This window comes from Epinephelus fuscoguttatus, linkage group LG19, assembly GCF_011397635.1.
Source record: "Epinephelus fuscoguttatus linkage group LG19, E.fuscoguttatus.final_Chr_v1".
NCBI classification, from domain to species: domain Eukaryota; kingdom Metazoa; phylum Chordata; class Actinopteri; order Perciformes; family Serranidae; genus Epinephelus; species Epinephelus fuscoguttatus.
This window is the reverse complement of record NC_064770.1, coordinates 14852623-14878274: the sequence shown is the minus strand read 5'-3', so window position 1 is coordinate 14878274 and position 25652 is coordinate 14852623. Positions and strand designations below refer to the sequence as shown.

Genomic DNA, 25652 nt, shown 5'->3' with positions numbered 1-25652 from the left:
TGTCTCTTGAGACTTTCAATATTTGGCCTTTCTGCAGTTTCATGCTTTATTTTACTCCACTCCTCCCTCCATCTCCTCTTGCTCCTCCTATTCCTGCCTGTCTGGATTGAATCAGTGGTTGTTTTTACCCCTGGTATTAACATGCATATATTTTCTGACAAAATGCAAATCACTCTTCTGTTGCAGTACATTTAGCTTACAACCCGTGACCACAAGCCTTTGTGGCTAAACCTGAAATCATCAGTATTTTCCAATGCAGAATGGAAATGGAAATGGAAATATGCATTATAGGCATTGACCTGTTAGGTAGGATCTTTTTCTTGGCTCATGAGTGTCTCATCTTTCTGGTTTTCCAGTTTAGCAACATGTCCAAACAAAAAAGCTTTTAACACACTGCCTCCTACCTGACAGCTGAAAGATTTTCCTATTTAAAAGGAAGTTTTCTCGCTTATTTGTTTAGACCTGCAGTGTTGGTTACCGGTGTTGAAATAATGCCAACAGCTAGACAAGTACTCCTTTATGAGCTCAAACCAGTTGTATTTATCAGGGATACCACACTGTCCACCCTCATCATCCATCTATGTCTATGCAACAATGTCTATGTTCATACATGCATTCATGTGTTTGTGCCTTTTGTAAAATGTGCATGTCTTTGAGTGCCATTCTGGTATCCCCTAACAATTTTTTTTGTTTTACATATTCTTTGATGCTCCCTATGGGTTGGGAGTGAGTTGCAGCCCCAAGCAAAGAAGTTCAAGTGTATCAAGGTCTTGTCCACAAGTGAGAGCAAAATGGAGCGTGAGATTGACAGGACAAAATTCCAAATCAGTTTTTTGACCGTTGGCAAAAACGTTATCCATCAAATTTGATCTGTGGTATTATTCAAAAAAAAAAAAAAAGTCTGACATATGTGGTCTTGAAGTGCAAACTGTTGAGCCTGAAAATTATCACTCTGAAATGACATTTAGTGTCTTTATCCCAGACTTTAGAACATTTCACAGCAGACCTCATCTGCCTACTTGTTTCCACTTTCCCTCATCAGCCCTGCAGTACATAATTATTAACTATGTCTACATTCCCTGCCAGACTGTCAGTGTCACCTCTGTGTCCTGGATCCTGTTAGTTGGAATCCATCCGTGGCTGCCTGTATTATTTTCCCTGTCACAGGTACCTGGAATAACCCTCTGCTCTCAGTCCTCTGCAGGTGTCTCACCAGATGACTCACTGCTGGTATGTTTTCATCACATAGCAAATGAATGAGCTCACAGACACAATAAAAACTGATTTCTTTCTTTTCGTGCTGTTGTTTGATCACGTTCCTGGAAGTGCTGCACCCAGAGGATAATGTTGACCTCTGGGAGCTCTTTGCAGAGTGGTGCTTTTCAGTCACCTGCTGTCTTTCATTAACTGTAATTAATGCCAGGGAATGATTGTTTTTAGGCCCTTTCAGATGAAGAGGATAATCTTACTATATAATGACAAAAACTCAGTCTGTGAGCGTGTCTGTCTGTGTGTCTGTTCCACGTTTTTCTCCTCACTGACTTGGTCAATCCATGTGAAATTTGGCACAGTGGTAGAGGGTCATGGGAGGATGCGAATGAAGCAATATTACATCAATTGGCCAAAGGGGGGCGCTATAGCAACCGACTGAAATTGCAAACTTTGAATGGGCATATCTCATGTCGTAGAGACATGAAACTTTGCACAGATATGCCTCTCCTCATGAGGAACAAACTTGCCCCAAGAGCCCATAACTTCCGGTGATAGAGATTTTCCGCCATTTTGAATTTTCTGAAAAACACTTAAAATCAATCTCTTCCTAGGAAGTTTGACCGATCTGCATGAAACTCGGTGAACATAATCTGGGGACCAATATCTAAAGTTCCCTCTTGGCAAAAGTTGGAAAACTTACTAAAACTGAGCTTCTATAAGGCAATAAATATTGCGGATGGTGTGGCTCATCACATAAAGGTGTATAACATCTCAAGGGTTTCACCGATCACCATGCAAGTTTGTAGGCATATGACCACACATAATCTGAGGGGAACTCTCCATTATTGACCCCATCAAACAAAATGGGGGCGCTAGAGAGCTAATTTCTTATCTAGGCCTAACCGCCATATCGATTTTTACTAAACTTGATAGATATGTAGAACAGGATGCCTCAAGGTGACTGAAGAAATTTAACTCTTAATTGGCAACTGGGTGGCACTGTAACAACAGAAAAATGCTTAAAAATGACTAAAATACAACCGATCGCTGTGGCTCCTCCTGTGGCCGAATTTTGTTTTTCTTAAATAATTTTTAGTATGACTAAGTCATGGTATGGCATGCTGCTGCAATAAAGCACCTTTCCCATGTGAAGAAAGTGCAGTGCGCCAGTGCGCCCCACTTTTAAGTCAATACAACAAATAAACATTTGAACTATCTGCCTTTCAGCATGCTATCTCAACTACTAATGTACAGTTTTAGCCCACTAACTATCCCACTATTGGCAATGGTACTGTAGTTTCAATAAAGCAGTCGTACTATCAAATTCACAAAAACTCAGTCTGAATACATTGCTCTTCTTAATGGGTTCAGTTGACTATTTAATCTGCAATTTCCTATGACCTGTATCCCAAACACACACCAGCGCTACCGTAAGAAACCTCGGAGTAATATTTGATCAAGATTTGTCTTTTAATTCTCATTTAAACCAAATCTCACAGACTGCATTTTTTCATCTGCGTAACACTGCGAAAATTAGGCCCACCCTGACCTGAAAGATGCCGAAAAATTGGTCCACGCTTTTGTTACCTCTAGACTGGATTACTGTAACTCCCTATTATCAGGTAGCTCTTGAAGTCCTTAAAAACTCACCAGCTAATTCCGAATGCAGCAGCACGTGTACTAACAGGAACTAAGAACGAGATCATATTTCTCCTGTTTTAGCTTCTCTGCACTGGCTCCCTGTAAAATCCAGAACTGAATTTAAAATCCTACTGTTAACTTATAAAGCTCTAAATGGTCAAGCTCCGTCATATCTTAGAGAGCTCATAGTGCCATATTATCCCACCAGAACACTGCGCTCTGAGAATGCAGGGTTACTCGTGGTCCCTAAAGTCTCCAAAAGTAGATCAGGAGCCAGAGCCTTCAGGTATCAGGCTCCTCTCCTGTGGAATCATCTTCCTGTTATGGTCCGGGAGGCAGACACCATCTCCACATTTAAGACTAGACTTAAGACTTTCCTCTTTGATAAAGCTTATAGTTAGGGCTGGCTCGGGCTTGCCTTGTACCAGCCCCTAGTTAGGCAGACTTAGGCCTAGTCTGCCGGAGGACCCCCCTATAATACACCGGGCACCTTCTCTCTCTCTCTCTCGCTCTCTCTCTCTCTCTCTCTCTCTCTCTCTCTCTCTCTCTCTCTCTCTCATGTCCTGTTACTACATCTTGCTAAGTTGGCTGTACTGCATGTCAGTAACTCGGCCTCTTCTCCGGAGCCTTTGTGCTCCACTGTCTCGCAGGTTAACTTCTATTGCAGCGGTGCCTGGACAGCGTGACGTGTGTGGTTGTGCTGCTGTCGTGGTCCTGCCAGATGCCTCCTGCTGCTGCTGTTATCATTAGTCATTAGTCATACTTCTACTGTTATTATACACATATGATGATTGTTATGATTATATGTATACTATCAGATATTAATATATACTTTCAACATATTGTACCACAGTGGCCAGAATTATAATTATAATATTATTACTTTCATTATTGCTGTTGTAAGCTATTACCGTTACCATCTGTCCTGCATCTCTCTCTCTCTCTCTGTCTCTCTTTCTGTCTCATTGTGTCATACGGATTACTGTTAATTTATTATGTTGATCTGTTCTGTATGACATCTATTGCACGTCTGTCCATCCTGGAAGAGGGATCCCTCCTCAGTTGCTCCTCCTGAGGTTTCTACCGTTTTTTTCCCCTGTTAAAGGGTTTTTTTGGACACAATCAAAAGAACAACTAGAGTACTCAGAGAGCGCAGACCTCCGCCAAGCAGCTCGAATTTCCCGCCATTTTATTATTTTATCCACTTTGCTTCAACCGATCACCACCAAAATAATATCATCTGTTCCTTGTCCCATTATCAACCTTTCCTGAAAATTTCATCACAATCTGTTCAGAACTTTTTGAATTATTTTGCAGACAAACAGACAAACGTCGAAACATAACCTCCTTGGCGGAGGTAATAATCACTCTCTAAATATAAGAGGAACAGAATTGGCATTACTGAAAACATTAGCAATCTGTTTTAAGATAAGAACACAGAACATTTTTATATAAGTGAAATGATGACAAAGAAGTAATAGCTGAAGGTAATTATTCCAACCAGAAGGAGCTGGAAACATAAAAGCTTTTTTACCAGCTTCTTTAGACACAAAGGGCACCACAAAGAGAAACTGATCAGAGCTTCTTAGTGGATATGTATTAGGGACAAAAAATGTTTTAGGCCATAAGGATAGTTAAAGTTAATGCATTTAAAAATGAATTGAAGCCAGCGAAACTGACGTCTTGTATCAAGAGGGCACCATTTAAGTGTCTAACATTGTGCAATGGTGTGTTAAAAAGAACAACCAGTATAAATCTGCAGAGTCTGGTTCATATAACATCAAGGAGACCAAGATCATTTTTAGAGGCGTTTAGAGGTAAATAAATAAATAAATAAATGTCGGCACAGTCCATTATTGGTTGTACAAGCTGTGAGGCAAGTTTCCTTGTATGTGTTTTTGCATCTCTGTCTGTCCCCTCAAGGCAAACTGATTAATTGTCACATGTTTGTTTAAATCGAGGACCATTGAGACACGCCCTAATACCGTGTGCAAACAGACGTCATCATAGCTATCCTCTTATGATCAGATCACCCAAGAAGCAGGTCTGAAAAGGAGCCAGTGGTTCTCTCCCTCCTTAGAAGAAAGAGAGCATGTATCCACAGTTATTAGCCTGTCTTTGGCCTCTTGTTCTGGCAAATTCTCAACACACAACATTTCTTTCCACCACAGTCCCAAAAATAGAGCTAGAGCTCCACCAAAGAAGAGTGACTCCTAAGGTCATGCAACTGATAACATCAGGCTTGTAGTTTCGGTAGAGACAGAGGGCTGTTTAGGAATATAAGACTTAACTTGCTTTTTATCTCAAACATACATTCATGTTATGATTTCTTGACTGAATAGCAGAACTTGTGACTCCAGTAAACAGCATGCCTGTTGAAGGTGTGTTTGTGATAGTACAGGTGACGCTGCAGTATGCAAACCTCAGATACTCAATGATTGTTTAATATGGGTTTGGCAAATATCCTGAAAGAAGCTCCTCCTTGAGCCGTGTTTGTGAAAACAAATGTGTCTATCAGTTAGACCGGATATTTAACAGACTTAAAGTAGAGCAGATCACTGAATTGCGGCACTGTCCAACTCCTGAGTACCCCAGCTATAAGGTGAAGCAGGTGAACATACAGGGTACACCAACAGTGACAAGCTGGAGCAGTGGCAACTTGCTTTCTTATAGCCCTAGCCCTAACTAACTAAAGAAGGCAGCATCTTATATCCGTCTTTGGTGCTGGCAACCCTAATCAGTTGCAGGAGTGCCTTCAGTAGCAGGCTGTTACCACCATGATGCACCACAGGAAATCTTTGCTTCCTGTGTAAATCAGGCTTGACAACTACATTTGTCTCATGCTGAGAGACAGACTGCAGAGGTATGAGGTGCTGAGGTGGCTCCAGACTCCATTTCAGCTCTGTTTGTGTTGTCTCTCTCTTTCCCTCAGGATTACTGTCTCTCCTAGGATTACATCGTAAGAATTTGGTGATTTGTGTCACAAAATGTAGAATAATAGGACATCCCCTGCAACATCATGGACATAATAGTTGAACATTTTTAATCAACCATACACTTACCTGTTTATATGATTCTTACTGTTAACCTTGTATTAATTTTCAGCATTGTGTATATTAGACTAGCACTGATTGACACTGGCACCACAGAAGCTGCTTCCTCCCAGTCAGCCACTGGTGATTTACTGAGTTTCCCAGTCTGTCTTCTCCCCCGGAGGTCAATCAGCCCTCATTTAATCCTTCCCTTGTGATACTTCCTCTAACGTATTTACTGTGTTTTGCTGAGGACAAGAAAACAAAGTGTAAATGCATAACAGGCAGCTGGTGATGCTTCGTTGTTAGAGCCAGCTGGACCCACTAGAACAACTTCTTGTCAAAGGAGGGAGCACTTCAGAAAGTGAAGGAGGAGCATTTTGTGGAGGTGCCATGATGATACAACTGCACACAGCCTACACAGCTAACAGCGTGGCCTTGCATCTCAAAGTATTCTAGGTTATGTGGCTTAGACTTATCTGTTTTACGGGAAAGAAAGGAGTTTGAGCAGCCATCCAGGTCAAAAGATTTACCCTGTGGCACAAATATGTATTTGTGTCAGCCTGTTCTCTTTTTGTCTGTTGAGTAATTGAGGGAAAAAAAACATAGAAAGAAATTGTGCTCATTACACAGAAACAGCTTTTACAATTATTTGTATTAGGGTTTATCCTCCTGAGAAAACCATCTCTCTCCAAAATGTCACCAGGGCTTTTGAAAGACACACTAAAAGCAAACACAGGACAAACCAAGGGCAAAGTTGTCCTGTCTGATTAGGCACTGATAGTTTCAAATAGGTTCCTGAGAGTGTGTTTTGAGCTAAATGATAATAATTATGCAGGGTGTTGGCCTGTTAGGTAGGATTTTTTTCTCTCAACCCATAATTAGCATCAAAGTTTTCAGGTTTACCAGTTTACGGTATGTCCAAACATTACACACCACGCACACCTGATGATGGGCACATATGCTTGAAGTGACAGCCATTTAACCTTTGTGCCTCAAAAGGGTTGTTTTGGCTTTTTCATTTTCGATCATTTTGCCCTTTCTATTTCAGTCCAGGAATGCAAATGTGTGGTCTTCAGCGTCGGTTGCTTGTTTCCCATTGTCTCTCCTTTTTTTTTTATCTGCATCTTCATGAGTGGCACCAGGGGACTGTGGCAGGACTGTGGCAGGGATTACGCACCATCACGGACTACAAAGCAACACACACACCCCCGGTGAGTGCCGACACCTCTCTGGCTGACGAACTCAATAACTTTTTTGCGCGCTTTGAGTCGGGAAACCGACTGCCTGCTGTGCTCCCAGCCGTAGGGGAGGACACACTCGCTGTGACGGAGTGTGACGTGAGGAGGGTGTTTAAATATGGGGTGCCGTTTGTAAAGTGTCTCACGCTGAAAATAACATCAACATTTTGCCACATTTAGCTTCAAACAATGTTTAAAAAAGTATTGTGATTTTTTTAACGTCACCTTTTACCACATTTACAGCAATATTTGTTAACTTAGAAATATATTAAATAGTTAAATCTAAATATTAAATGTGGCACCTAAATGTTAAATGTTAAATCTAAATATTAAATCTAAATCTAAATGCTAAATCTAAATCTAAATCTAAATGTTAAATCTAAATATTAAATCTAAATCTGAATGCTAAATCTAGCGGATGTCTTGTAACTAAGACATCCGCTGGAAAAAAATATTTTTTTCACGGACCGTTTAAGAGTTAATGAGTCATTACAGACACTGCTAACGGGGCTAAGAGCTGACGGTTGTTAGCTTAGCTTAGGTTGTTAATCCCTCCGAAGGGACACTAACAACTCAAAGTACACGTCAAATAAAATTTCTCCAAACACGTTTCTTGTTATTTTAGATAGTTATTATCACGCTAATGTATGTTCAAGTGTTCATTTCCCCCGATAAGTTGGTTTTAATTCGTTATTTGATTCTATAAACAGTCTGACCATCTCGAGCTTTTATTTTGGTACTTCCGGTGACCGGCAGTGTGAATTTGCATATTAGCTAAATATTTAGTTTCACCCAAAACATTTAGATTTAACATTTAGATTTAGATTTAGATTTAATATTTAGATTTAGATTTAGATTTAATATTTAGATTTAACATTTATATTTATATTTAGTATTTAGATTTAACATTTAGATTTAGATTTAGATTTAATATTTAGATTTAGATTTAGCATTTAGATTTAGATTTAATATTTAGATTTAACATTTATATTTATATTTATATTTAGCATTTAGATTTAACATTTAGATTTAGATTTAGATTTAATATTTAGATTTAGATTTAGCATTTAGATTTAGATTTAATATTTAGATTTAACATTTAGATTTAGATTTAGATTTAGATTTAGCATTTAGATTTAACATTTAACATTTAGGTGCCACATTTAATATTTAGATTTAACTATTTAATATATTTCTAATTTAACAAATATTGCTGTAAATGTGGTAAAAGGTGACGTTAAAAAAATCACAATACTTTTTTAAACATTGTTTGAAGCTAAATGTGGCAAAGTGTTGATGTTATTTTCAGCGTGAGACACTTTACAAACAGCACCCCATATTTAAAAGCGTAAACACCAGGAAAGCGGCTGGACCAGACGGCATTAGTGGGCGTGTCCTCAAAGCCTGCGCTGATCAGCTGGTGCCTGTGTTTACATTGATATTCAACCTCTCACTCAGACAGTGTGTGATTCCAACTTGCTTTAAGAAGTCCATAATAGTCCCTGTCTCAAAGAAACCCCATCCCAGTAGTCCAAACGACTTCAGGCCCATAGCCCTCACATCACTGGTGATGAAATGTTTTGAGAGACTGATTAAGACATTCATCGCCTCCACTCTGCCCACTACCCTGGATCCGTTACAGTTTGCATACCAGCCAGACAGATCCACAGATGACGCCATAACCTTCCTCCTCCACAAGACCCTCTCCCACGTGGACACTGGTAAGGGAAACTATGTGAGAGTGCTGTTTGTTGACTATAGCTCAGCATTTAATACCATAGTCCCTTCCAGACTGGTCTGTAAGCTGTTTGACCTGGGTCTGGACTCCTCCCTGTGCAGGTGGATCTACAGCTTCCTGACCGGCAGACCACAGGTGGTTCGAGTGGGTCACCTCACTTCAGCCCCCCTCACTCTCAACACTGGATCCCCCCAGGGCTGTGTGCTCAGCCCTCTGCTGTACTCGCTGTACACACATGACTGCGAGGCCACGTCAGATTCCAACGTCATCATAAAGTTTGCTGACGACACCGCTGTTGTGGGACTAATCTCCCACAATGACAGACAGCCTATAGGAGGGAGGTGTCCCACTTGGAGGACTGGTGCTGGGAGAACCACCTCCTGCTGAATGTCAGCAAAACAAAGGAACTGATTGTGGACTTCAGCAGGAAACAGCAGAGGGACTTACATCCACTCATCATCAGTGGCTCTGAGGTGGAAAGGGTGGACACTTTTAGATACCTGGGAGTGACCATCTCACAGGACCTGTCGTGGACTCATCACTTACACACCATTGTGAAGAAGGCCAGACAGCGTCTCTACCTCCTCAGACGCCTCAGGGACTTTAAGCTCCCTCTCAAGGTGCTCAGGAACTTTTACACCTGCACCATTGAGAGCATCTTGTGTGGGAGCATCACCACCTGGATGGGAAATTGCACCAAGCAGGACTTCCTGACCCTCAGAAGGGTAGTCCGTTCAGCGGAGCGGACTATCAGAGCCCCCCTCCCTAACCTGCAGGACATTTATACAAAACGCTGCAGGTTACAGGCCAGGAAGATCCTGAAACAGCCCAGCCACCCCGGACACTCTCTCTTCTCCCTCCTGCCATCAGGCCGGCGTTACCGCTGTCTGAAGACAAAGACTGAGAGGCTGAAGAACAGTTTCTACCCCCATGTCATCCGTCTGCTCAACTCTGAGCCTAAACTGGATTAAAAAACACTGCATTACTGCACTTTATTGACACAGCTGCAATATTGAAATTACATGTATATACACAGAGTTACCCCCTTTTAAGTTTACACCTTAAGTTTATAGTTTATAACTTATTTATTCATTTATTTTTATTCTATTTTATCTTAGTCTAACTTTCTCAGCTTTACACTTATATTTTCTTATCTCGTGTGCTGTGTGAAATTCATGTTTTCTCCTCTACTGGCAGCAGGTATAAAAACACATTTCACTGGGCATTGTACTATGTATAATTGTGCATGGGACAAATAAAACCTACCTTACCTTACCTATTGCAAAAACTGCACCACTGTGTCTGTTCTCTCTGCTCGCCAGTGCATTCCCAGGCCTTATGCTCTTTCTAGCTGCCGTTGTTGCAGGTTGGCATTATCTCTCAGCTCTCTTTATTTCTCCCCTTCACTCGGCCACTTTCTTTATCATGTTGTCTTCTGTTGAATTGGCGTTAAACTCTTCTCTGCTCTCGCACCTCCTTGCCATGGATTGGCAAACGGTATTCGGGCGCACCTTTTAGAATTATTGCAATCAACAGCCCATCACTCAGAGTCTCTTCGGCATTCCTCAGTGCTGTAATAGCCATCTCTGTGCAACTAATATAGTCCCCACAGTCCCTCTTGTTGGTGGCTTTCTGCAGAGAAGCCTCTCTGCTTTCTGCAGAGATGTTAGCTCGGTGTAGAGGCTTATCAATCGTGGTTCCCCTTTAGTTCGGCAATGCTCCCTCAGTATCTTCAACACTTTTCTCCCATCATCCACTGCTTCTTTCATAATCAGGGAAAGACTTTTGTCATCTAAACCTCTAACAGTTCAGCATAGTCTTCCTAGTCCACTTCATCCTCATCAGGCGCTGGCTATTTCCATACAGTTACCTGTAGCCCTCGCAAACACAGTTGCCCCAATAACTTTTCTCCCATAACTTGTAGTTTTTTGTTGTGTTTTTGCTAATCATTGGTGTACAGAGAGCTTCCTTTTTATTTTCGCACATGTGCATTTGTACATTTCTCACAGGCCATGACGTCAGTATAAGAACACACCTTGATGGCATCCCAGGCAATAAATTAACAGATTACGTTTTCTATTAACATAATGAGGGAATGTTGCCAATGAATGTGACTGGCAAGTGGCAAAAATGTTGACACTGAACATTTCGTATTTTATTTGTTTTCCAAGTGACTCAGCATCTAATTGAAGTTTTACTGCACATACGGTTCCCCTTGAAAACACTGACATTTATCTGAAGCCCTCATTTAATTTATTTACTCAAGGGACATTCAATTTTCATATCTAGACCACTTTTGACTTTAAAAAATAATGGACATAGCTTCTGTGACATCATCCATTGGTTTGTGAACTCCCGTGTTCAAGCCTCAAGTTTGACATTTCGTCCGTTGCCATCTTGTTTTTTTGGAGCCAGAACAGGTGAGTTATTAAAAACAAATTCACTCCTGTGCAGTTGTCATGAAGGGGAAAGTAGCTATAGAGACTAAAAAAATTTTTTTGTACCAGGCTGTAAATATGTAATGTTGGGCATTTTTATATGGGGGGGCCTGTGGGGATTGACTGGCTTCTGGAGCTAGCCTCAGGTGGCCAGAAACTGCAGTTTTTGGCACTTTGTGTTGGCTTCATTTTTCAGCCGTGAAGACTGCCAATTGATCTAGACTAAGAATTTGAATTTTGTTTCTGTTGATTTAAGGGCCATTTTGTCTAAGAGACTTTTTAGAGTATATGTAGAGTTGTTTGATTATTATCTGGGCTAATTACAACTAGATTTAATTGATGAAAATGAATTGGTGATTTGTGTTTTGTTATCTTGTGCACTTTTGTAGTGAGAGTTACAAGCTATCCACGACTATTAAATAGGGCTGGGACACAGTCTTTGACCTATGGGAGCTATGGGGTATCACACATGCCCAGTGTAAGTGGCACTGCGATGTTGTAGAGTAACAATAGACGGTGCTTGAGATAAAGGGATGGTGTCAGGTAGTGATGGCCAAATGAGGTCTCATGAACCACTGTCTTTATTTTCTGAAGCCACCAGATGGCGCTGTCTGTTCAACAAAGGTATGAAAGCGCACTTCATTGCCAGTCGTTCAGCCTTTATCTTTAAACCAAGAGCGCCATCTGGTGGGGTCAGAAAAGAAAGAAAGTGGTTCATGAGGCTTCATTTGGCCATCACTAGTGTCAGGGGCTCCTTGGGCGTGCCGTGGGGTGCACTCGCCCTGACAGAACTTTCTGGCATGGATAGCGACTGATATCTGATGGAGCGTTTTCAAATAGAAAGCATCTAATTATGGTCTTGTAGGAAAAATATTTTCAGTAGTTGCAGAATTTTAATTCTCACCCATATTCTTATTTTTTTGTATAAAATATATTCAGACCCAAGGCTGGCTGCAGACATCTCAGTGAAACTTATCCCATGTTAAATGATAATGCACCAGCTATTGAGCCCTTAGACAAGAGCAGACCAGATTTTACTGCCCATGTGTTGTACCACAATGATATGATGACTGTGCCCCAGCCTTCATTTAATAGCCTTGATTCTATCTGGGTGATCTCTCCAACTGGTTTGGATTATTCATTTTCTTAAAGTAACAGGCTAGGATTGTGATTATTCTCCTGTCTGACGCCCAACTCTTAGACTGGATACTTGCGGGTAAATCTGCTTCCAGGAAAAGGAGTCTCTCTGATTGGTTTATTCACCACTTGGCTCCACATGTCTGTTCAACAAGCCGACCAGCAGGGGACAGCCATAAATCACCAGTAGTACTTCAGTCAGCTGCTCTCCAGAGCACTGATTGACACTGGCTCCAGTGATGCCTCTCCATCTCAATAAGCCACCAGTGATTTACTGAGAGTTTCCCAGTCAGTGTCAGTCTCCTTCCCTGGAGGCCCTCATTCAATTCTTCCCCAGTGAGCAAAGTTTCTCAACTAAAGCATTTACTGCGTTTGTGGAAGAGTAGAGGCACAGTGAAGTAAGAATGGATAACAGGCAGCTAGTTTGCTGTCAGAGCCAGCTGAAGCCACTAGAGGGCAACTTCCTATCAAAGGACAGAGAACTTCAGAGAGTGAGGAAGGAGTGATTTGAGGAGGTGCCATGAAGGTGCAGAAAGACACCGACTGCTCAGAGTCTGCATGCCGAGCAACTTGGCCGTACATCTCCCAAACTATTCAAGATTATGTGGCTCAGACTTGTCTGTTTGAAGGGTAAAAAAATCAGAGATCAGACCTGCTACATACTTAGCATCTTTTAAATCTCTTTCTTAAGACTTTTTTTTTTCAGAAAGCATTTATGAATATTATATTGATGGGTTTTATCATTCCCTCTTGGCCATTTCATTCTTCTTTTTTAACTTTACTTTATTCCCCAGTGTTTTGTATTTTTTTTATGATTATTCTATTGTTGTTTTATAGTTGTGTCAGTTTTATCTGCAGTTTTTTTTTATGAAAATCACTTTATAGCCTCGTTAAGAAAAGTGCTACATAAATTAAGTCTATTAGTCTTATTTTTATATTTACTTCAATTTTTATTCATTTTGTAAGGAATTCAGGCAGCTTTCCAGGTCACAGTAAGGTATGCTGAACCAAAATTTAAACACAACACTTTTATTTTTTGCTCCCACTTTTCAGAGGTTTAAGATCTAAGACTTTTTATGTATTCAATAGAAATATTTTTCTCAATTTTTGGTTGAAATTTTGTTAAAATTTTGTGTTAGTGAGCGCTCCTTTTCCAAGATAATCTTGGCATATCAAGGTACTGATAAACAGCATGATTACTACACAGATGTGCCTCGGGATATTCACAACAAAGAAATTGAGAGACAAAAGTCTTAGATCTTTAACTTAAACCTGTCAAAATGGGAGCAAAAGCAAAAGTATTGTGTCTAATCTTTGGTTCAGTGTTACCGTCTTCCGTTTTGTCTATTGAGTGGCTGAGAGAGAAACAGAGTAAGGTAAGAAATAATGTGATCCAGCACTTTCCAAGGCTTCTCTGGTTAGTTTGCTCACAGAGTCTGTGAAAGCATCATCCAGAAATTTGCATATTTGGTCAACTCAGTCACTGTGTGATGCCACGCAGCAAAACATGCAGGAGAAACGTTGTGAAGTGGAGGGTGCAGTGATATGAAAAAATATTTGGTCAAATGATGAAAAGAAATATTACCATGGATTCATGCATTTGTAAATTCACAACACTGGCATATGGCTTACATCTGGTTTAAAAGATGTTCATGTTAAAAGTAAAAAAAAAAAAAAAAAAAAATAGAAGAATGCATATAAAAGCTCTTTGCAAAACTATGCTAATAAATCACTGCATCATATGGTGTTACAGCCAAATGTGCAGTTTGTAAGAAGAAATACGGCTTTCTAATGACAAATCTTGGCAGGTTTTGGGCACTTAATGGCTCAAAGACACTCAATCATGCAAGCTGAGACGTCTGGAAAAAAGCTTTGGTTGCCTTGTTAGACAAGCAAATGCAGCTCCAGCCACCGGTTCCATACAAATAACCTTTTTGTGATAAATATTTATTCACTGATTCACTTTATCTTCATTTTCCCTCTTGCCTCACACTGTTAAAAAATACAACAACACAAGATTCTAAAACTGGCTCATAAGAGTTCTCAAGTTTGGTCATCTACAGCTTGTACATTATTTTTCTGGATGACAATAATCACTGTTAAGACTTTATAAGTATCAACATGAAAGGCAATACTTGCACAAGTTTTGACGCAAATGCTACTTTTACCCAAATTTTACAATTCTCATCCAAAGTGCACAATTTACAATCATCATATCACCTTACATTGGAGTCACTCATTGATTTAGCATAAACATCAACTTAAATATTCACTTCCACACTAACATTGTACCAAAATGTGACTGTTGCCACTTTGTGACAGCACATATCCACGTCTGGTCACTATGGTGACGAGGGGTAGCACATTGTAACACAGGCTCACCATGGCAACCTTTGTGAGCTAGGACCTCCTGGTTTTAGTAGTGTTATTATTCCTGTTTCTTTCTGTGGTGTCTCTGTTTAGTCCTTGGCTCTGAGCCTCACTTTTTAGGGTCCTCACAGTGCCCCCAGAGTGCAGCAGCTGTGGAGGCTTGTAGTTGAGGCGACTGGGACACCACCCCGGCAGGCACTCTGTGATTAGAGGTTTACCTCGTGTCTGTATCACATCCAGCAGTGTCGGTGACGTGGAGTGAGAACAAGAGTGCAGAAATTATCTTCTTCAGCCAGCACCAGCTTTTTCTAACAATTGTGTGTGAGTACCATACATCTCCTCTTGACAGTTCCCAAGATATTTTTTCCAAAGTGGTTGAATGTGTGACGCGTTTTTAACGAAAATGTCAAAAGATTCTTTACATTCAGTGCGCAGCTGTTTGTCATTAAATGTTAAAATATTCAGCCAGACAATCTTCATGTAAAGGAGGTATTTGATTTTCTTCAAAATACATTCATCTTGATCCAAAAGAAGGCACTATCATGTCAACCCCCGCAAAGGATTCCCATATTAATCAAAATAACTCCTTCCAGACTAAAGCTGGAACATTTTTGGTAATAAATACAATTTTAGATGCACTACAAGACTGTTTACACAATGTCTCCAGCCTTACGGTTGTTGCATCTTGATTTCAGTGCAAATGTCCTGGCTGCTAATAGGCCAACTCAAACTTTACTGTAAGTTCAAGCATCCATCTTGTTTGGACACACTTCTTCCATGTCACCAGCCAAAACAAATCTGTCCATTCATTCAAAAGTGTATGAAAGACTCATGAGTAACTGGGCTACAACAAAGGCACTTTCCTGTCCAGTCAGCTGCCGCTGGGTCTGTGAACTACCTTTTACCTGATGGACAATCTCCCAGGTGAAGCCTGAGCACCCCCTGACTGTGCAGCCTCAACAAGAGGTCAAACTCAGCTGGCATGGCGTGGAATTTTTTTTTTGTTTGTCTGTCATCATAGTAGTGGTTCGTCAGAGCATGGAGTCCATGTGGGTGATTACTGAAAGGCCAGAACCCGTACAGATGCACGTTGGCACAGTGTTCCAGCGCCATACTAGCCATGATAATGCCAGTGCTGAGCCGCACTGCTCGTAGGCCTTGCGAGCGCCAGAAGAGGGCCAGACTCTGGAGGTAGCTGGGGTTGAAGAAGATGGGCCGTGTGGGGCTTTCAAAGTCCTCAATGCTGTAGACAGCCCGCAGGCACACAGGAGTGTTGTGGCCATAGGAGAAGGCGGGAAGGAGCAGCAGGGAGTTGCCGTAGCTACGCAGACTCTCCACGAATGGCCGGCGACGCCCCATTAGAGCCCCATACCTGAAAATAAACAGCAGATGTAAAGCAACAACACAAAAGGAACATTTTTAAGATGCAGTGCAAATCATCTTCCTGCTCACTTCTCTAGGAGGATGCTTGGGTTTGCTGTCACAAGGTCAGTCTTGATGCCCACGTGTTTCTCAAAACCATTTTCCAAAGGAGGTAGGTTGCACCTGAACAAGCAACAGAGAAGGCATAGAGATTTATATACAGAATTACAGCAGAGATGAATTGGATTCTGTTGAATAAGATTATCAGTGCAGCAGCTCACACTGAAAATCATTCTCACCTGATAACAAACTGAGCTGAATCAATCATCTTTCCACAGCTGCTGTTGGTCAGGATCCCTCCGTTCCCAACAACAGCACACGTGTCCCATGTTTTATTTGAGAACGGATGATCCTGAAATAAACACAAATACATCAAAACAATAACATTTATCCTGATGACAATAAATGTGTGAAAAAGCCATTTAAGGGGGGAAATCAGAACTTGAGGGAACACACTCTGAAAATGGGATTTTACAACAGCATTTGTTCTTGGATAAAAATGTTTAGTGTTGCCACGGTTTGCATGGTGATCATGAAAATAGGAATTGAGGTTTTAGCCACACTTAATTGTGGCCTAAAAATTGTATTTAGCCCAGCTGTTTATGGCAGCCATCCAGGACACAAGTGAAGTAAAGACAACCATTCTCAATACACCAAAAAGGTATTAAGTAAAGCTCAGTGGTTACACCTCTGTTTGCTAATAACATTTTACCAGTAGGGGGTATAGCTCAGTGGTAGAGCATTTGACTGCAGATCAAGAGGTCCCCAGTTCAAGTCTGGGTGCCCCCTGGAAAAATTTAGATACTTGCAACATTAGATTATAATTACCTGTATGTGTCATTAGAAATGCTTGTTGAGTACACAGAGTATTGTGTATGTCTCTATACAGTTAAACATAACCTGTTGTGGGAGTACATCTCAGACTGGTTGCAGATTAACAGATCCCCAATTTAAACCAGAATGTTCTATATGTTTCTTTACTCCTCATAATTATGTTTTTTAAATTTTCATCACAACTAATTGAAATTTAGCAGATTAATGTTCTCTCGGTGTGAAATAACAGAGTTGTGGAGTTGTAAACTTATAAAGTTGATCAAATCTGATTGGCCATTCACATTTAAAGACACTGCCTTTACTTAAAGTGTGTCGCATGGTTCAGGCTGTTCTCATGCACTTTTTGGACATATACAAACAAAAAGTAATGCACCACAGTTCGTATATATCAATCATGAGCCAGTGATTCATGTATAACCCACATTAAAGGAAAGGCTGTGATCATGTGACCAATGCACTGACGGGAGTAAAGAGGGAAGGTGGTGGATGGGTCAAAAAAAAAACAACAAGATTTTCCAAAACAGGACACCAGGAAACTGGTGTTGGGAGCTGTGTGAAACCAAGTGAACTTTGAGACATATCAAGGTATGTCATCACCATGGTTCTTTTTTCTAAACCTAACCTACGTAGCCTGACTTCACTTGCCTAAAGGTAAAGACACCCAACCATGTTTCTTTTTTGTAAACCTAACCTACATAACTTTGCTTACCTAAACCTTACCAACACAAGTTTACATTAAGTATGCAATGTCATTCGTCAGATGCTAATTCGTATATCATATTGTTGTATGTGCATTTTTTTATATAATAGGAACCATTGTATGTGGATATGTTGCATGTTTAAATCAAAATGTGTTTTCTGGTCTGGGCTCACAGTGAAAAGTGTGCATATATAGAGATAACATAAGAGTACGGACATCTTCATTCAAAACAATAGCAGGACGGTAAGAATGGCGACCATTTCTATGTAAACCATTGCCATTGCAGCCATTGTTGGGGACTAACTTCCACTTCGCAAACTGACTTGCTGCAAGCCACAAACTCACCGAGGTGAGGTTTTGCAGATGCAACCAAATGAGCAGTGGAGTAATAGTATGAAGCATGGAGAGGCGTCTTTTGTGCAGCAAAAGAGGATTTGAAGTTTGCTGGAGTTATGTTGTAGCGTTATGTGTTGTTAACATTTATGACATATATGACATACAAGAATATGCTCTCGCTTATGGAAATGAGCTTTTATTTTGTAATGTCACACAGCAAGGTGTTAATAAAGTTTTCCCCTGGTGACTGTTGAGTTCCAGTTGAGCAGAACTGATGCCCCACTACGCAAATATTTTGGTTTAGCATTTGGTACGCACGCAAGAATCACAGAACAACTAACCTCTGCTAACACCTACAGAGAAAAGTAACTTGTTAGAGTACTGTTGCGTTACCCCACTACCATCACCACCACCGTTTTCTGCGTAGCTCATCAAATGACCATGGCAAACACTTCACTGTCCTTTCTATTCGCTCTGTATCTATGCATGTACAGCTTGATACCAGCTCAGGAGAGTCTTCTGTCTGAGTTTGTGAGCACCGTACCAAAAATAAAACCATGCTATGTAAAGAGCCAACATGTGAGTAGACACATGACCTTTGGCAAAACATGCAGGAGCAAAGCAGTGAAATAATCTCCGTGGTGAAACATTTCCGCAACAATCAAGACACCAAACAAGCAGCTGATGTTAATGAATTAATGATGCTGAATGTTAATTCCCTGAACTGGAGGTATACCTTTGCAAAGGTGCTGAAAATCTCCTGGGTCACCTGGAGGCTCCTCCTCTTTTCCCCGTCATACACAATCTTGGTTCCCACTGGAGTGTTGGCCTGAGTAATGATGGCCTTCTCTAAACCATGGCACCTGCTGCTCAGCTGAGATCTGCGAAACCACAAGGGCTTTGTTAAATAACATACCAGCAGTCAGAGTGTTGCTGAACACAAAGCTTTATAATTTAGTAAATTCAGTTAGAGTTCATTGAATAGGCAGTTTGTTTAGGTTATAAATAAAAGGTTTATTCTTCCATCTCAAGATTTTAACTAAAAAAAGATCACCCACATGGACTCCATAAAAAACCCCCAGATGAATAAAAGCGGTCTGGTGTGTTTCAGTCCCTCTATTTTACCATAACTCACATGACCTTAAAATGTGTTATAATTAGACCACATAACATTTGCGCGTAACTTCCTCTGTTACAGTCCAAATTTCTATTTCCGCTTCTCCTTCCATGTTGTTCCTCTTTCTAACCATATAAAAAGCAAACACGTCATAGATGGATTTTGGGTAGTTTCCTAAAGCTGCCATGAGACCCAACAAACGTTTTGTGTGGTAATAGCTGAAAGGGTTATCTAGACAGAGCAGAAATCTACCTCCTTGTAAGAAGTGGTCCAGTGATATGGTGTTCTGTCTTTATTTGGATGAGATTTGATTTCTTTTTTGATTATATCAGAAAGCAAATGGACTCAGCTGCAGCAAAGTAGTAATTGTAAATCCATGTGCCCCTCTTGAGCATGGCATAACGTACAGTTAATAGGAACTACCTTTTAAACCATACTCATCCTTGGACTGTGACAATGTGCAGACCCTTTCTGCAGCTATGGCAACTGGAGGTATAGCATGTTCTGGGATCGTGGTTGTTTGTTTTAGTTGTTTTAAAAGTAAAGAAAATGTAATAAAGTAAAGAAATTAAAAAAAACTTTGAACGGGGTGACGTCTTTTTTACCTGAATTTTTGGTAATTGTCCTCCTGCTTCTTCCAGGTTTGAGAGTAACGCTCTATTACTTTGTTGATGACCTCCCTGTGACACACACACACACACACACACACACACAGAGTTAAGCAGGTAATCCCTGTAATGCTGACATGGCTTGATATGATGACGCCATAAACAAAAATAGCAGTGATGGTGTTTGCTCTCACCTGCAGCCTTTACAGGGGTCAGTGGGCTGAGGGGCACTTTTCTTTTGAGGAGGCGGCCTCTGAGGTTCCACATTGCTGCAGAGCAAGCACAACAGGAACAGGACAGGTGAGTAAAATGCTGATGCCAGAGATAGAACTGATATACTGCTGTAGTGTTTGGTTCTGTACACATATTCATTACATGCACCACTGAATGTTTTTGTGCAATCAACTACGAGGCAAAACAAGAAGCTCTGTTTACACAGATTTCTAATTTCAATAAACACTAAAGCAAATACAAGTAATCATACAAGTTCACATGGGGCAGAGTCGTGGTAAATCTGTCAGCTTCATACACCATAAATGAACAACCAGTGAGAGACCTTTGCTTCTTAGCTACATTTCAGCAGGAAACTTGAGCCTCTGCATGTCTTTGTTTTGTAATGTCTGTGGTCTGTGGCACGTGCTGCTTGAACAGTTACGTATCCTCTTCTCTTCTGGTTACTGAGTTTAAAAAAGGCTAAGATGAGGACAGGAAATCTGTGATAGAGTCCACTTTAAAGGTATAATCCAGGTTTTTTTTTAAGGGGGTTGTTATCCATAGACAGTATATTACATACAGTAGATATCAATCAGCACAGAGAAGCAGACAGGAGTCCAACACCGAAGTTAATCAATGTACTGCCTGTAGACGGGTCAGCAACGAAATGTATTTTAGCCACCTAAAAAAGTTTACGTTTTAATTGGAAATTTTTTTTACTGCTTTATCTTGTTTTCAGACAGCACCTCCAGCTGGAAAATGCATGTTTATCACTCTCTTCAAAGGCAGCCCTTTGTTTGATAGCTAATGTCTGCAAAAAATGTTGTTGCACATTTCCAATCCATTGTTAGTATCGTTAGCTTGTTTAGGCTACTATATTGTAGGAATATTGATGTCACACTGAACATTCCGCTGAGCCATAAAATCCATTGCTTTTTTTGGTCCACTAGACCAGTGGTTCCCAACCTTTTTCTTGAGGGACCCATGTTTTTACTATTGTAGATTTTGGTGTCTTATCCCTTCTGTATTTCTCCCCCTCACGGACAAACTGAATTGCTAAACTCCTATTCTTAAAACCTTCTGAATTCACCTGTCTTCATTTCCCTTCGATGCCTGCAGCTAAACTTTTCAACACCTGGTTATGTTGCCATGTATATCGGCCTTATGACAAGCTAACTTTACAGCCTGACAAAATATGCTTTAAGGTTGTGGTACCTGAACACAATGGGCATGATGGGTCCTCATTTACCCACACTTTTAGGTTCTGGGGGGTTGGTAACACATGTAGCCCCTACTAGGAATCTAATACGATTCTCCTCCATACTCCAAAGGTCCCTCCAACTAAGCTTCCACTACCTTTGCACCCCTTAATATCTACCACGTCCTTACTCCCAGATAACAAGAGCTCTGTCCTGACCTTGGTACATTTAAATTCCTCTGATAAACTAGATACTGGCAGCTGAAGTATCCCTTTTCCATACAATGCAACACTACTTAGGTACCTAGGAGCACCCAACCACTTCCTAATATAGGAGCTAACCGACCTTTCAATTCTCTCCACAACGGATACTGGAATTTCATATATTGACAATGGCCACATTAACCTAGGATATAGCCCAAATTGCAAACACCACAACTTCAACTTTCCTGGAAGTTCTGATTTATCTATTCTATCCAATCCTTCAGCCACATCTTTTCTAAATTTCACCACCTGTTCCTTATCATTCAACTCCACATTGTACCATCTACCTAAGCTCTTTACTGACTTTTCCCTAATTGTTGGGATTTCCTCATCATCTATGTCAAACTTCAGAGGGCATGAAGTCTGCCATCAGTTCTGTTTGTGAGGTGTGTGCAGCTTTTCTGACAGGTTTTATGATGTTTACTATGTTGGTCAGTCTGTCTGCTTTGCATCATTATTTGCCCAGTACTTAGTTGAACTCATCCATGTTCACACACCAGCTAGCTCTGAGGTCATCAAATGAGTTGCTTCTAGATGTCCCAATATCTAGGCTCAAAACTAAACGCGACTGAGCCTTCGCGGTGGCTGCCCCAAAATTGTGGAACAGCTTACCACTGTATATTAGATCTGCCCAGACTCTTGAGATATTTAAGTCGTTGCTGAAGACCCATCTTTTCTTGTTAGCATTTGACGCATGTTGAGCCAAACATTGCCGATGTATGGACTGTTTTTATTGAATTTTGTGCCTATTGTGCACTTTATTTTGTTTTCTATTGTTACTCTTGTGTGCTCTAATACTGTATTTTTCTATTTCTATAGTTGTATTTTAATACTTTAGTGCTTTCTAGATTGTACAGCACTTTGGCAAACCTCGGTTGTTTTAAATGTGCTATATAAATAAATTTGACCTTGACCTTGACCTAAAAATGATTAAAGTCAGATGAACAGACTAAAAACTTTATCTCATGAGGTAAAACTGATGTTGACAAAGTTTTCCTTGATTGAAATCATTTACAGTTGGAAAAAAGGTTATAAATCACAATATATCGCAATATATTGTATCGCAATATTAAGCATATTGCAATAATACCGTATTGTGACCTAAGTATTGTGACAATATCGGATCGTGAGTCCTCTGGCGATTCCCACCCCTGACAGCTTCCCCACCAGAATGCACTGCCTGACGAAAATAGAAAGCAGTGAAATAACTCTTAATACAGCATACACTTAACTGATATTTACTTTTTTAGTAATACATTTTGTTGCTGACCACCATCCACAGCAGTACACTGCTCAGCTTCCATGTCAGACTCCAGCCTGCTTCTCCAAACTGGGAGTATGCCAGCGGACATGTACTGTAAGTAAAACCCTGGCTATGGATAAGTAACCCATACAACTCCACTTCAAAAAATCTGAACTGTCCCTTTAATTGCAGGTGGGAATTGGTGTCATTTCCTCTCATGTGTCAGGTTCAGTGACTCTTTAGGTTTCAGTTGAGGTTTGCAAAAATTTCTCTGCTGCTTTTCATTTTCCTCCGATGGAAACTTCTAACTAAACTTCTAATAATTTTAACACCACTGAAAAACAAATTAACCTGTCAATTATTTAATATTGAAAAAGATATGTTTCTTAATCTATTTAAGTTTCACTACTATTATCTTCACTCCTATTTTTCTTAGTATTGTTAGATGAATCATGGCTTTGAAACACAGATGGTGCCTCATGACGTGTATTCACACATACCTGGGCAAAAAACTACCGACACATAACTACAAGGCTTAAGTGGAAGTCGGCAAAGACTGTCAAAGTGTGCAGAAAAAGGGAGACCTAAAAATGCTTCTATTTTGCCCGATGTTATCACCTGCTGCACCCTTGTCTTGTATTCTTGTCAAGCCCCAGCATGTCTCTTTATCTTGTGCTCTCACTAACACACTTCCGAGACCCAGAATCCCCAAATCTTCCCGGCTGGATTGTTGTATGTATGTGCGTGTGTGTGTCCTGTAAGAGGCTGGGAGAAGTAACTACACACTTACTTGTTGTCGACCATGTACCAGAGGAGAGTGGTCAGCAGGCTCCCCAGAAAGAAGACAATGATCACCAAAGAGAAGAATGACTTCAAGAACTGTGCCCTCATACCTCTCCCCTCCTGCTAACTTAACCCACTGTCCCCCTCACCTTCTGTTTCTCTTGCTTCCTCTCTGTTTCACCTTGTTCAACACTCACCCATTATCTGCTCTCTGTCACCCTCTGTTTTCAGCTTTTCTCCCCCTCATCAGCTCGTTCTCCCCAGCTCAACCCCACTCTGTCTCTCTTTCTCTCTCAAAAGTGTTAATCTTTCGCTTCTCTGCTTTCTTATGTTTTCTTTTACCTCACCCCCCCCTCCTCCTCCTCCTCCTCCTCCTTTTGCTCTTCCTGTCTGTCTGTCTGCTTTGACTCAGTGTTTCTCCCCCTCCTTGAGTGAGTGAGAGCACGTCTTCTCAGTAATTTGCCTGGCTTTTTTTTCTGCCTCTTGTTCAGGCAAGTTCTGTGTCTTCTAGGCACCTCGACTTGGGTCTTCCCTCTCTTCCTGTTTGTGTGCAGATCAGCTGAGACGAAACAGATCTTTTGTTGCTCCACATCCTATTTCAGTCCTTGAAGTCATGTCTTTTTGATCCACCCATCTTCTGTCCTCTTTTTCTCATGTGTCCACACAGGCAGACTTACAATCCTACTTTCCACCGTTGTCCCAAAGCTCCTTCTGTTCTCCGCCCCCACCACAGAGCCCCAGCCTTCCCTCTCCGCTTTCTCCTCCCTCCCCCAGCCATCCTCCGCCCACACCCCTTAAGCCCCTCTCCCCTTTGCACAAAAAGAAGGCAGTAACATGAGTGCCCAGTACTGAATTAGCCCACAGTTTGCCTCATGACTTGTGTGTATGTGTGTGTGTGTGTGTGTGTGTGTGTGTGTGTGTCAGGCAACACATTCAAAACCAATGTGAGTCAAAGCAGACGAGGGGCAGAGGCTTCCCATCCATTACCCCCCAAATTCCCCCATTGACTCCTAACACCCCCAGACCTCTTACCTACACACACAAGATTCTTTAATTCCAATGTCAAATGTTGCCAGCTGTATCGACTCATATTCTCTTCCAAAAAAGTGAGCGTCACTCAGTGTGCGAGGTGGGAGGGAGTTGGAGGCTGCAGGGCCAAGGAAGGAAAGTCTCCTCTCAGCTGAGATTGGAACTTGCTTCTAACATCACAGCAATGCTGGCTGCATCAACAGGGTAACTAGCTATTGTAACAGCTGATGGAAATGAGAGGAGCAGAAAGTCCAAGGGAGTCAGACGACGAGACAAAAAAGCAGAAAGAGGTGGGGAGCTGATGCCCAGAGGAGCCATAACTCATCCGTTGTTTGGCTTTCATGTGGGAGCTCTGCGTTGCCAGCTGTGTGATGGAAGGGAGAATAAAATCAAGGAGGTAAAGCTCAAGTTGGATCATGGGAAATATGTCGAGCATATGGGATGCATTTTACAATAAACACCCACAAACAGATGACCACACCCAGTTCTCCTGAATACATCCCTCCTGATTTGAGGTTGTAGTGGAAAACTCCACGCTGAGCTCCAAGCAATAAAGCAATAATTTCTCGTAACTACATGCTGAGTAAGCCGAGCTGTGCCACAGCAACCCCCACCCCCTCCGCACACACAGAAATCCAAAACAAAAGAGCTCTCGGAAAGTTTTCATTTTGGCAGACATCATGGTTTTGCCTAAAACCTGATGGGGTTATATGAGGCCGCTCTGCTGTGACCAGACGGAAGGAATGATCAATAAAGAAGGTTGTGCAACTAATAAAATCAGGCTAATAGCAGCAATAGAGACAGAAGGTTGTTAAGGAAAGTAAAAGCTACACTGAACCTGCTTTTTACCTCAAAAACACATTCATGTAATGGTTCTTCGACGGATGAGCAGATCTGGTGACTCCAGCAAGCAGCTGGGCCTGTCATGGAGAATGTGTGATGTGTTTGTGTCGGTTGTCGTAGTATGTAAAATTCATGTCCTAAATGATGGTACCATATGGCTTTTGCAAATTTTCTGATGTTCAAGATGACTTTAAATGTTTGATGTCAAATTCAGTCTTTCAATCTGTCCACATATCTTCTCTAGATCTAAAAG

At 41.1% G+C, this 25652-nt stretch overlaps 1 protein-coding gene and 1 non-coding gene across 2 annotated transcripts; one reads left to right on the top strand and one right to left on the bottom strand.

Annotated features, from left to right (window-relative positions):
* Positions 1 to 14365: 14365 nt before the first annotated feature.
* LOC125879982 (alpha-2,8-sialyltransferase 8F-like) lies at positions 14366 to 24243 on the bottom strand. The gene is made up of 7 exons (XM_049562185.1): positions 23535 to 24243; positions 20021 to 20095; positions 19824 to 19898; positions 18838 to 18982; positions 16471 to 16583; positions 16262 to 16354; positions 14366 to 16181 (listed from the first exon to the last, which is right to left on the bottom strand). The coding sequence occupies exons 1-7, from the start codon at positions 23633 to 23635 to the stop codon at positions 15704 to 15706; spliced, it is 1080 nt and encodes a 359-aa protein (XP_049418142.1). The 5' UTR covers positions 23636 to 24243; the 3' UTR covers positions 14366 to 15703.
* On the top strand, positions 16949 to 17020 carry trnac-gca (transfer RNA cysteine (anticodon GCA)). Its single transcript has one exon. It is a non-coding gene; the product is annotated as a tRNA-Cys (tRNA).
* Positions 24244 to 25652: the final 1409 nt, after the last annotated feature.